Source organism: Podarcis raffonei, chromosome 1 (genome assembly GCF_027172205.1).
Source record: "Podarcis raffonei isolate rPodRaf1 chromosome 1, rPodRaf1.pri, whole genome shotgun sequence".
Classification (NCBI taxonomy): domain Eukaryota; kingdom Metazoa; phylum Chordata; class Lepidosauria; order Squamata; family Lacertidae; genus Podarcis; species Podarcis raffonei.
Genome location: NC_070602.1, coordinates 35,980,095 through 35,993,829, shown reverse-complemented (window position 1 = coordinate 35,993,829; position 13,735 = coordinate 35,980,095). Strand labels below are relative to the sequence as shown.

The window sequence follows — 13,735 nt, the reverse complement described above, 5'->3', positions numbered from 1 at the left end:
AAAACACTATTGGGATGCACAATTCAGAAGCAGTTCTCAAACAGAAGACTGGGTTTCTGACTCCTACTGCTTATATATCTTTCCTACAAAATCCCTATTTTTACAGGGAAATGTTGCTAAGAACAAAAACCAGTTTTGACTTCTCTGATCATATTTTGTAATAGAATGTAGAAATGGTTAAGCTTAAATATGTTGATATACAGCTCCAATATTATGGTCAAACAGAATGAAGTTAATTGAATATTACATCAGCTGTGCGCCTTCACTTCCAGAAGTGTGGGCATGAGGACAAGGCCTTCTGTGTTGTGGTGCCAAGGTTATGGAATGCCCTTTCCAGGGGAGCCCTGCCGGGCTTCCTCTCTGCTCTTCTTCCAGCAGGCAGTAAAACTGCAGTGTTTTAAAATGTTGTCTAATGTAAATTTTGATTTATTGGGGAGTTTTTTTAATTGGTTATGGTGGTTATCATTTTTTAGATGAAGTTTACTATTTTGATGTTGATTGATGTCGAGTATTTCCCTGAAATAGAAAAGCAGACTGCAAATATTTAAGAAATAAATATGATTCAATACTTTCCCGCTAAATGACTATTTTGTCATGAAACTGCTATTTTAAATTAGAATTGGATCAAATATAAATAGTTCAATGCTCTTAACTGCAAAAATAAAATATCTAAACCCTACGGCAAAATAAATTGTGTGGATAATTAGCTGCCTTTGGCAAAATACATGAGGCACAATCTGTCGTTGTGTGAGGACCCTTAGAAACTTACCCTGCCAAATAAAATCCACTCTAGAGGGTCCTCCAGCCCTTCAGAGCAGAATTGATGGTATGAAAGAGACTACAAGAAAGGAAGAGAGTTAGGTGAAGTCCCGTTGTGCAAGTGGAAGTCTGTTGTCTTCAAGGGTGGACAGCATCAGATGAAGCCCATGATTTATATGTTTGTATATTTATCTATTTTTAATGTGATGCTGCATTTCCACTATAAAAAGTCCCATAAGGCATAAATCAAAACACATTCTGTCCTGAGATAAATATTATGAAGGGAAATATATTAATACCTTAAATAAATAAAAAAGTAATTAAAATCACAATAATAAATAGCATCTGTGGTAGTAACTTAACTCAATAAAAATAAGTGAGTGTTTAAACTGACGTTTTGTTACTAGATGGACATTTTTTGCTTTGGAGAATTAAAAGAAAATTTGACTGTTTATCCACAGTAATCATACATTTTCTAGAACAGGAGTGGCTAATCTTACATTGTAATAAGGGTGACATTGACCTCAAAATTTTGAAGAGGCCAGGGATTCTTCTGTCTTTATAAACACACACACACACACACACACACGAGAGAGAGAGAGAGTTCCCGCCGGGCTCTGCAGGCTTGTGGATAGGTGCTTGCAGCCCGGGGAGCGCAGTGCTGCGCACCCCGGGCTTAGGGCAGCTATCCGCAAGCCTGCGGAGCCCGGCGGGAGCTCCTCGCCTTCGCTCCCCGACCCGTTCTGGGGGCTGGGGTCAGGGGAAGCTTGGGCTTCCCCCGCCCCCAGCCCGTCAAGCTCCGGGAGTGATGGCGAGGTTGAGCGGGATCCATGGCTTCTTTGCTCCTTGGGGCTCGGGGGGGAAATAAAAAAAATTCCTTATTTCCCCCCTCCAAAAAAAAAACTAGGTGCGCCCTATGGTCCGGTGCGCCCTATAGAGCGAAAAATATGGTAACTGCACTGCTTCAGGCTGGCATAGTTAATGGTCCAAATCCAGGTCCACAGGAGCAAAGCAACTTTGGATTTAACAGATTCAAGAGCAATCCCAGGATTGAACTCTACATCCACAGAGCTTTTCCATGGGCATACCAAGGTCTCCATGGCAGGTAGATCATTGAGTTAGTGGATTCACATTTGTGCCCCATCTTACCTTCCCCAAAAGGATTTGGCAGGATTATAGGATTGCTGTGCCCAGATTTTGAGATGCAGTCTAAAGGTTTAAACAGCTGAAAAGTTCTGTTTCTACCATCACAAACCGAGTACTTTCTTGGTACTCGGCTTTTTGATGCCCTGAAATTCATCCAAATAACACAAATTCAACTGTTTTAAAAATATGACGAATTTGTATCTTCTTTCTGTAGCGAGCTTAGAATGCAGCAGTAGCTACAGAATATTATTTGTTTCATTTGTTTTTGCATTGTAGGCAATTGTGTTTGTAGTTGGAGGAGGCAATTACATTGAATACCAAAACCTTATTGATTACGTAAAGGTATGTTACCACTTTATGAGTTTCTTTTATTATTATATCTCTTGCATTTTTTTGCATGCCTCTCTGGGGTACACAAATGGACTTCCTTTTTCATTTTAATCACAAGTATAGACGTGTACACAGATATATGTGCACCATGCTTCCTCCTCCATTGAAGTAAATGGGAAGGCAGCAGCACACACATGAAATTAATACATCGGGTCATTTATATAATGGTAAAGTCAGTGATTTATTTCTTCAGTTTCTTTAACTTTCCACCGCAAACAATTACGTTTCTTTGTGGTATGTTTGAAACACAAGTGAGGGTTGAAATGCAGATTCACAAATTTATGGTTTTATTTATATTGTTTGTTTTTAAAATGCTTTGAAAATGTTTTTAACAGAAAGATAGGCTAAATAGGGAAGCCCCGTATAGGGAAGTTTTTAATGTTTGATGTCTTACTGTGTTTTAATTTGTTGGAAGCCACCCAAAGTGGCTGCGGCTACCCAGTCAGATGGGCGGCATATAAATAAATTGTTGTTCTGGTTGTCAATTGCTTATATACAACAATGGGGGAAAACTGAGCTCTCTTCCTGCTACACTGCAGTTCTTTAAAAAAAAAAAACACCTCCATTCTCTGAAGTTGTAGAATGGCCTTCCTAATATAAAATTGAGCAATGTTTTGATTAAATCTGTGTTGTCTCACATAGGGCAAGCAAGGTAAACATGTCTTATATGGCTGCAGTGAACTCTTTAATGCTGCACAGTTTTTAAAACAGGTAAGAATTTAAATGATAATGCAGTTATCATTTTAAAAGATAATGCACAAGTCAACTAAAAGTTTTTTTCAACAAGTCTTTTTATTTGTGGTATTCATCGTAAACCCAAGAAAAGCCCATCAAGTTTGTGGGTTCATTGCGCTTGGCAAGATGTTCACTGCTCATAGAAGTGCTATAGAGGAAACGAGCTGGCAGGGAGGGAGAGAATACACACTTTGCATGCATACTTCACAGCTATCTGAGGTATGTTTTTTTTTAAATGTGGGATGATTCGTCAGCTAGATTGAAAACAGCATGCAAGTTTCTCAGATGTTGCTTTGGGCGGGCCAGCACCAACTCCATTAAATTTGCAAAGTCTTTTCCAACCTATTGGAAAAGTGAACCAGAAACCTGGTGTAAAACAAGCCTCTCAAATTTGCTTCTACTTACCCTGCTGCTACTTGTTTCCCCAACAGCAGCCTGTTCATCCCGTGTGAAGGGAGGGCTGTGTGAAGCAGAAAAAACCAGGAACGAGTAAAAGTGGTGTCCCTATTAAAGTGATCTTCCCTCCACTATGTAGCAGTGCTAAAATAACTTCCTCTCCTGATGGTCAGAAGGTTTAACAGCTTGGCTTAGTTAGCTTTGCTCGTCATACTTCCCCTTCCAGATGTTTTGTGCATATTAAATCTTTTTCTAGTAGTATTAGAGCAAAGTAATATCTGAGTATTAAGTTTTTATGTTTTAAACCACGCTGTGATCTTTGGAAGAAGTGTGGTATATAAATTTAATTGATTATTATTATTATTATTATTATTATTATTATTACATAACAAGTACCCATAATGGAGTTCTTCTGCAAAGACATGAAAGCATGATTCACACCTATACTGTACTAGGTGTTTATTTGGGGGGTTTTCCCCCTGTGAGCCTTTTGTCAGTGGGCACACAGTACCCTACATGCAGATGAATCCCTGAAGGACTTAAAATAAATTGGTTTGCCTTCATCCCATGGAAATCTTGGAAATGGAAGATCTGACCCAGGCAACTTGTCTAAGTGGAGAGATGGAGTATGATGTGGAGATGACACACATCCAGGTCTCCCATTCAGACAGTTGTGCTGTCTCTTGTCATGCTCAAGAGAGAAGGGCTGTGTACCCACAGGGAAGAATCATTCCTTAACTAAAAATATTGCTTTGTTTCAGGAGTGGGGAATCTATGGTCCTCCAAATATTGCTATATAACTCCTATCACCCCTGACTATTGGACATCCTGTCTAAGGATGAGAGTCCAGCAACATCTGCAGAGCCACAGATTCCTCAACCCTGCTCTATTTTATGAAACATTATTGAGAAAATAAATTATTTTGAGTCTGAAAATATTGCCTACTTTGTTTCTCTTTAGTAATACATTAGTACACAATATTTGGATGAAGTCAGTTTTCTCCTTATAAACTGGAGTATAATGGGTAATCTAACGTTTTTCTTATCTTTTTATATTTAGCTTTCCCAGCTTGGACAGAAATAGGAAAAGAATATCTGGCCTTTTGACAAAATGTGAAGAAAAGATCATGGCAACATGTAACATCTTAACCTGTGCATAGTATTTAAACCTCAAATGATCCCTTAAACTGATAATTTTTATTAAAGGATATTCTGTACTTCTATATATATAAGACATACTACATGCAGAATGATATCAAATAAACCACAACACTTGGATTCTGCCTGCTGTGATATTTCTTCAATTTGTTTATATGTTGTTAGATTCAAGTGATAATTTATCAGTAGGCTATTGCATCTGGAATGTAATTTGTACTAATATTTCTCATTTAATTTGTTGGAATAAATTAAGCTCAGATCCCTCCTAAGGAACACGTTCCATTTTAGCTGTGTAATTTTATCTAGCTGTGAAGGCATTCAATTGTGTGTGCATAGATTATTAATCATTCATTCATCTTTCATCTTTCTTGTACAAGGTGGCTTTTCAGTTCTTCTTACCTTAGAAAGCCTTTGATATGGAAACACTTCATTTTGCCTGGGGGCAGAGCGGGGCGAGACTTTTGTACCAGCCTAATGAGTCTTGAGAGATCTGTGATCCTCGCTGTACTATGTGAACATTTACCAGTCCTATATTCTATAACCTGTGAATTATTGCCGATGCCCCACACACATAGTTCCACAGGTGCAATGGGACTGCCATTTCTTCTACAGCCCCCAAAATCTGCTCCAAACAGGCCTCCAGCACTCTGAAGCTGATTTTGAAGGTGTGCAGGGGCTGGAGGGAACAGTAGAGGAAGTTCATTTGCAAGCACAGAAGTCCATTATGCCATTGGAGTGTTAGTTGCAGACCCTTCTTCTTCTTCCTCTTTGGCGATCACTCGTAGCCGAGTAAGATTGTCTTCCATAAACACGGTTTTAACAATGAGTCCGTAAGTGACTGTGGAGGCCAATTCTGGATCCACACGTCCTTCCACAGTGGGGACATTGGTTTCCGGGGGGGAGAGAGTTGATCACAGTGTGGATTTGCCAAGCGTGCCTTCCTCTTAGCACGTTTCTCCCTTGTGTCCTGAGTTTGGGTATCTTCAAAGCCCATGACACCTTTAGTCTCAGAGTTCCCCCCCCCCGTCAGTGTCTACATGTAATATATGGTTAATAACAACTCAGACAGACAACAATCTGGATTAAAAATGACCACAACTTTATTGATTACAGATGTAGGTGGAATTTATCCAAGTGCTTGGGTTTCAACACAGATTTAAGGACTCTGCAGCCTTGAAAATGGCAAGCTGGGAAGGGGGGGGGGGGGCGCAAATAGCAACCTACCACTAAAAACTCTTGGGACAAGAAATAATTACTCTTTGCGTCCCCACCTGCCATTTTGCTGATGGGTGGGAAATAAACTGGGATTTTAATCCAAGCCCCAGATTCAGTAGAATTCTAATCCCAAATTACCAAACTGATTTCCAGACCAGAACACCACAACCTGCAGCATCACTAATTGCAATGTACACATCTCTTACTCCAATATAAACGTGAATGAAAATCCATTCAGACACTCTTTCTAAAATTGGGAAGGAAAGAAGGAAGGGAGTGAGCTGTGTGTCTCACTGATAATGAGTTACTTTGCTCTATGGATTGACATTATCTAAAGTAAACTCAAATACATATCAAGCATTTTACCAAGGCTATAAAATAACCCTTATAGTGTGTATATCCCTGTGCCATTTTCTTCAAATCCTTTACTGCTCCCTCCCCCTCCCCCTCCCTCCAAATGCTCCTACCATCACAGGCAGTGATAATCCAGATTTCAAACAATGGTACATCCAGATTTCATAGGCCATTCATCACCCTGGGGAAATTAGGTATCACAATTAGCATTTTGAAAATGAAGCTGCACATGGGAGTTATTTATTTGCAAGATTTTCTGTACCAGCATCAAGAAAGCTATCAGAGCCAGCATAAAATCACTAACAAGGTTACATTCATAAAAGAAATGAAAAATACATCACAAAGCAGTCAATTAAATTAATACAACATAGCTGAAACTGCCTAGTGAGACAGCAATAACAATTTTTTAAAAAACAGCACATTTGCAAAGTTAAGCAGAGTCCAGTATGGTTTCACATTGGATAGGGGACTCTCTGTTGAGATTTCTGCATTGCAGGGTGTTGGACTAGGTGACCCTAGGGATCCCTTCCATCTCCACAGTTCTATGATTCTGTGAATCCTTCAGGGAAAGCCTGGGCGAACAGGTGAGTTTTATGCCAGTAAATAAATGCCAATACAGTAATTACCTGCCTCATGTTAATTGGAAGTGCACACCAAAAGGCAGATACTGCCACACTACAGGTTCTGGTCTTAGTGGGCATAAAATAAACCTCAGAAGTATAGAGCCCAATAGTGTCTCTCCCAAGGATCAAATTAACCAGGCAGGGCTATACAAAACAAGCTTGAACGTAACCTGGTTCCAAGTTATCAAAAGTAGGTTAGATGGACTATTGCCAAAATTTTGAGACAATGTTGCTTCAAGATAAGTATGTAGTCCAGGGATGGTGAACCTCAGGTCCTAGGGTCAAATGTAGTCTTCCGGGGCTCTCTACCCAGCCTTTGGAACTTTCCAATGCCATGCCTCTCACCAGCGGTGCTCTGCAAATAAATCCTGGATTTATTTTGCGTGACTAGAATGGATCCTTGAACCATTGTATCACAATGCCTTTTGCTTCTCTAGAAAGAGGGTGAGGAGTGGAAGGGTAGAAACCTCTGACTATGGCTAGAATGTAGCTCATTGCAAAAAGGTAAGAATCATCCATTTTGCCCCCCACTTTTGCCTCTGGAAACTTTTGCCCAATGCTGGCATGCAGGCCCCTGAAGGCTGCCCATAAGGGAATTGCAGCTCTTGGGCTGGAAAAGCAATCCTCACCCCAATCAAGTTGATTCCCCAGCTTGTCAGTCTATTTGTATTCTTTTGCCAAGGGGGGATTTCCCATGTATGAAATTGCACAATGCACTGAGCTATCTAAAGCTGTTTTAGCATTTGAGCAGGCCTCCCTCAAGCACTGGGAATATTCTTCACTAATGTTCTCTGGCTGCTGCATGGTAAAATTTGGAAGATTTGGTACCGTATTTTTCGCACCATAGGACGCACTTTTTCCCCTCCAAAAATGAAGGGGAAATGTGTGTGCGTCCTATGGTGCGAATGCAGGCTTTCGCTGAAGCCTGGAGAGCGAGAGGCATCGGTGCACACCGACCCCTCTCGCTCTCCAGGCTTCAGGAAGCTATCTGCAAGCCTTGCAAGCCCGGCGGGAGTTCCCGCGGGCTCACAAGGCTTGCGGGCAGCAGCCTGCAGCCCCGGCAAGTGTCCGCAAGCCTTGCGTGCCGGCGGGAGGTCCCGCCGAGTGCGCGAGGCTTGGGGCGGCAGCCTGTCACCCGAAGCACGGGGAGCCCCCCGAGGGCTCTCCGTGCTTCGGGCGAGTGTCTGCAAGCCTTGCGCGCCCGGGGGGACCTCCCGCCGGGCGCGCAAGGCTTGCAGCCTGTCGCCCCAAGCACGGAGAGCCCTCCGGAGGCCTCCCCGTGCTTCGGGCGACAGGCTGCCGCCCCAAGCCTCGCGCGCCCGTCGGGACCTCCCCCCGGGCGCGCAAGGCTTGCAGACACTCGCCCGAAGCACGGAGAGCCCTCCGGAGGCCTCCCCGTGCTTCGGGCGACAGGCTGCCGCCCCAAGCCTCGCCCAAGCCCCGGCAAGTGTCCGCAAGCCTTGCGTGCCGGCGGGAGGTCCCGCCGAGTGCGCGAGGCTTGGGGCGGCAGCCTGTCGCCCGAAGCACCGGGAGGCCTCCGGAGGGCTCTCCGTGCTTCGGGCGAGTGTCTGCAAGCCTTGCGCGCCCGGCAGGAGGTCCCGACGGGCGCGCGAGGCTTGGGGCGGCAGCCTGTCACCCGAAGCACGGGGAGCCCCCCGAGGGCTCTCCGTGCTTCGGGCGAGTGTCTGCAAGCCTTGCGCGCCCGGCGGGAGGTCCCGACGGGCGCGCGAGGCTTGGGGCGGCAGCCTGTCGCCCGAAGCACGGGGAGGCCTCCGGAGGGCTCTCCGTGCTTGGGGCGACAGGCTGCAAGCCTTGCGCGCCCGGCGGGAGGTCCCGACGGGCGCGCGAGGCTTGGGGCGGCAGCCTGTCGCCCGAAGCACGGGGAGGCCTCCGGAGGGCTCTCCGTGCTTGGGGCGACAGGCTGCAAGCCTTGCGCGCCCGGCGGGAGGTCCCGACGGGCGCGCGAGGCTTGGGGCGGCAGCCTGTCGCCCGAAGCACGGGGAGGCCTCCGGAGGGCTCTCCGTGCTTGGGGCGACAGGCTGCAAGCCTTGCGCGCCCGGCGGGAGGTCCCGACGGGCGCGCGAGGCTTGGGGCGGCAGCCTGTCGCCCGAAGCACGGGGAGGCCTCCGGAGGGCTCTCCGTGCTTCGGGCGAGTGTCTGCAAGCCTTGCGCGCCCGGCAGGAGGTCCCGACGGGCGCGCGAGGCTTGGGGCGGCAGCCTGTCACCCGAAGCACAGGGAGCCCCCCCGAGGGCTCTCCGTGCTTCGGGCGAGTGTCTGCAAGCCTTGCGCGCCCGGCGGGAGCTCCCGCCGGGCGCAAGACTTGGGGCGGCAGCCTGCACCCCGAAGCATGCGGAGCCCTCCGGAGGGCGCCCCGTGCTTCGGGCAGGTGTCCGCAAGGCTTGGGGCGGCAGCCGCGGCTGGGGGGGGGGAATAAATTTTTTTTATTCATTTCCCCCCCCAAAAAAACGAGGTGCGTCCTATGGGCCGGTGCGCCCTATAGAACGAAAAATACGGTATATTGAGGAGGAAGAAGCAAAATGCTGGCTGGTGAGGAAGGTCGCTCAAGGCATTAGATTATCTTTGCCCCTTCCAGCTTAGCTCTTAGTCCAGAGGAATTTGGCCACCCTCCAGGTGCCCGGCTTGAATCCTTATGACCTCCCGTCTGCGACTCCCGGCAAGATAAAAGGAGGTCTCCAATCGGCGATTCTCCTCAACGTGAAGGAGAACACACCACTCCTCCCCCAGGGAGGGGGAATGAGACAGACAGAAATATATCTACATGTCTTTATTTCTGTCTTTCAGCAGTACAGAGAAAACATGTCTGTACCCTTTGCTTCCCCACTGCAGAGAGAGAATAAACTCCACCCATGTACTTCCAGCACAGGGTCATGTGCTGCTCTGAGGTAACATCCGGCTCTCAGAGCACTTTACAGACAGTCCCAGTTTCCCACGGTACAATCCAATAGCATCCACATCCCGTTTACCATTCCAGCCACCTGGTGCTTGCCTCTGCATTGCTCCTTTTTCGTAACATCCTCCCCCAAAAGAATCAATGCGTGTTGCAGCAAGCAAAGCATGATCCAGAGAAGAAAACAAACAGTTGTTATACACATAACACTCCCCTGTTGTTTCAGTTCGACCCTTGGAACTCCCCGCCACTGGTTTCCCCAGTGTACCTCTCTGGTTGTCTGGTTTCCAAGGAATGAGTGCATCTGCATTACCTTGGCTAGCAACTCTCTGTTGTGTCTTTGTCTCTGACTTAGACACAGCTCCAACCTGTCCTCGGTTGTTTACAACAGCAACACATGCAACAGCTAAGTTAGCAAACTCTTTTGAGTACCTCTTGGGTGGTTGACCCTTTGTAACTCTCTCAGACCTACGTATGAGGTGCTGATCCTCTCTGCTCACTGGTCCAGTCTTAGGACTCTTTGGAGAACTAGTTCCAATGGTAAACAGTGGTTCATCCTTCAGTTGTGAAGGCCTATCCATTGTGTGAGACTTCCTCTCAATGACTGTGACAACTGAGCTCTCCGAGCTATCAGTGTCATCACTTTCTGTACAGCTGAAATCAGTGAAATCATCATCATCTGAATCGTCCTTAGTGGGAAATATGTGTACTATCACTCTCTCCTGTTCAGGAGCGCACTCTAGAAATTTTGTGAGAATCACCTGACCAGATTCAGACAAAATTACTCTGTAGAGACCCTTTTCATACCCCACAAAAATGCCTCTGGCATTCTTTACTCCACCTGGAGCTTCTGTTCTCACATGAGACCCAAAAACCTTGAAATGGGCAACAGAAGGTTTTCTGTGGAACAGTTTCTCAAAAGGAGAACTTCCCAACTCTTTTGAAACCTTTCTCACTTTCGTATAACAGTACGACATCAGAGACTCGGCCCAGTACTCATGTGGCAGATGTGAACTTAGCAATTGCGCTTTCATCCCCTTTTGCAATTCTCTGTTCACCCGTACACAGACACCCCTGTTCCACGCTTCCGCTGAAACAGAAACCTTGTGTCTTATTCCCTTCTTCTGCAGGAACCTTTGGAAATCCTGTAAAAGAAAAATCTGCTTCTCATCTGTGAATAGACAATCAATGTTAGCATCATGCATACTCTTAACTTTGTCACAAAACTCCTGAAACCTCTCCAAGGCTTCCTGTGGCTTTCTCAACACATAAACCCAGACATAGTTAGAGAAATGATCCACACACACAAGATAATATCTTGCATTGCCTCTAGATGGTTCTAGAGGACCAATCACATCAGCATACACCCGCTGAAATGCTCTGTTGACTCCGGTCTTCTTCTTGCTCACACCTGCAAGAGAAACTAGGTTAGACACAGATGAATTACATTCCATGTAATCACTTTGTGCAAAAGTCAACAAATATAGTCCATCCTTCTCCCTGGCTGAAAGAAATAACTCTCCATCTTTGTAGATCTTGCAGCTCTCAGCATCGTAGGACAGTTTCAGTCCTCTCTTTGCAATCTGCGAAACACTCAGCAGATTGAACTTCAATTCAGGAACCAAGTAAACATTGTTTATTGTCAAGTCCAGACTCTTAAGATAGACAGTCCCTTTTCCGGTCGCTTCCAGCTCCTGACCGTTGGCCTGTGTCACAGTGAAGCTTTGCTTCTTAAACGTTGAAAAGAGTTCTCTGTGTGGGGACATATGAACCGTCGCTGCAGTGTCGATAATAAACGCGTTCCCAACATCTGGCGTGGCTCCTTTCGCCATCAAAGCCTTTGCAGGTTCCACCATAGGCATGGTATGACCTTTGCCTGACGCCTCAGGCTTTGCTGAGCGGCCTTTCGCTCCTTTTGGCTGACGTGGCTTCTTACAGCTCCGCTGAAGATGCCCAGCCTGTCTACAAGTGTAACACTGCACAGCATTCAAAGCTACAGCATCTTTTCCAGTAGCCTCATCGGTGGGGGAATTAGAACTCCGTTCCTCCCTCCCCCTGTCCTTTACTTCCAGTGCAGCACGCCGGCTGTGTTCATCTAGAACCACGGCACTCAGGGGCACTCCCCCCTTCTTGGCATCCATGCTGAATCCAAGGGTCAGCTTTACTCAAGCCAGCTTTCACTTTTCAAGCCAGTAATCTCCAAAAGTCTCTCGGCTTGTTTACTGCTTTCACTGGCAGGCAAACTGTTGGGCTGTTTTCAAAACCTTTGCACAGCTGCGCAGATACACTTTCGATTTCCCAGGCTCTTTTTAGCCATTCTTTAACTGGCAGACGTTGCCTAGCAACCTGCTCAGGACGGAACTCCTTATCTCACCACAGGAATTCCTGGTATGCCAGCTTGCTCTTTCAGAGCTGTTGTTTTTCAAACGCAGCTATTGTGAACCAGAAATTAAACCTTTCTGCGTTCACTTTTCTCTCTTGCCCAAAATGCAGCATACCTTTTCTGGGGCTCCGTTGCCTTGAAACACACTCCTCTCGGTGTCCAGCTGTCTGTTCTGTTGAGCTTCTGGCTGCAGGCAGACGCTTTTCTTTATCTCCTTAGGTGCAGAGGATGGCAACGATTCATCGACCTCTCACCTCTCATGCAGATTCTCATAGATCAGATAACCATCGGTCTGCTACCAGTTGTCGGTATTCAAGCCAAAAGTCAGAGCCTCCAGCTTAGCTCTTAGTCCAGAGGAATTTGGCCACCCTCCAGGTGCCCGGCTTGAATCCTTATGACCTCCCGTCTGCGACTCCCGGCAAGATAAAAGGAGGTCTCCAATCGGCGATTCTCCTCAACGTGAAGGAGAACACACCACTCCTCCCCCAGGGAGGGGGAATGAGACAGACAGAAATATATCTACATGTCTTTATTTCTGTCTTTCAGCAGTACAGAGAAAACATGTCTGTACCCTTTGCTTCCCCACTGCAGAGAGAGAATAAACTCCACCCATGTACTTCCAGCACAGGGTCACGTGCTGCTCTGAGGTAACATCCGGCTCTCAGAGCACTTTACAGACAGTCCCAGTTTCCCACGGTACAATCCAATAGCATCCACATCCCGTTTACCATTCCAGCCACCTGGTGCTTGCCTCTGCATTGCTCCTTTTTCGTAACACTTTGATTATGTTAGTCTAAATACAAACTGAGGCTGGGGGCAAGTGCAAGTTCTTTTGGAATGCCTGCTTCACTTTCACCTAATCACCTTGTTCTGCTTGCCCTGCGAGACAGATCTGGGTCGCAGAGACAGTTGTGAACGTCAAGACCTCGAAACTTCGAATGCCTCCAGCATTTATGGTGCTACAAATTACTCTAAGTCATGTAGAGCAACTGACAGAGTGTGCCATTGCATCATCCATCCCCTCAGATAGGCACTTACAGCATGGTTGCAATAGGTATTGTCTTTATTCTGTTGTGGGTGCTTCATTCATTGACTTGTAGGTGTGCTGCTACGGACAGTAGGTAGTGCTGATGGACAGCTCCAGCCTGTTGCAGAGTAACAGGTCTCATTTTCAAGTCTTAGAAGACTTTAGGTAAGTAAACATTCCTGTTATGTTTTCCTGAGTGGTCATACAAGGCATATTTGACTTTGCTTAAAAGAAAGGGGGTTCTAGAAAATCTGGACCATGGTTTTCCAGGTTATGAATTCAATGGGGTTTTGTTTTTTTCAAAAAATACAGAAATCAAGATCTAAATGCTCCGATTTGTTACTCAGTTTCATTTTTCCCTATGTATGGGGCTAGGGGAGAATAAGGACGGAAATGGGAATTATGTCTCAGAATAGGTTTGAGGGAAAGTTTAGGGTTACGAAGGAAACTTTCTGTGCCAAGGTCCCTGAGGTGTGCCTAATATGACTTTCAAACAAATTGCCCTGAAGTGATTTATGGGATCAGAAACAATAGCAGGAGGGAATTTGATTCTGTGTAGAGAAGGACTCTCTGGTGAAAGTTATAAGGACGTAACATACACACCTTGCTATTTAAATTCCCATGACCTTTGTCTAAATAGA

At 46.0% G+C, this 13,735-nt stretch overlaps 1 protein-coding gene across 2 annotated transcripts in view; it reads left to right on the top strand.

Annotated features, from left to right (window-relative positions):
- The window catches only part of SCFD1 (sec1 family domain containing 1), a 39,691-nt gene extending 34,983 nt beyond the window's left edge, over nt 1-4,708 (top strand). For both annotated transcript variants that reach the window (XM_053381084.1, XM_053381074.1), the window contains 3 exons: nt 2,182-2,247; nt 2,938-3,006; nt 4,486-4,708. In XM_053381084.1, coding sequence (XP_053237059.1) covers nt 2,182-2,247; nt 2,938-3,006; nt 4,486-4,509 — 159 coding nt within the window. In that variant the 3' untranslated portion in view covers nt 4,510-4,708. The remainder of the gene's footprint in view (nt 1-2,181; nt 2,248-2,937; nt 3,007-4,485) is intronic.
- The last annotated feature ends 9,027 nt before the right edge of the window (nt 4,709-13,735 follow it).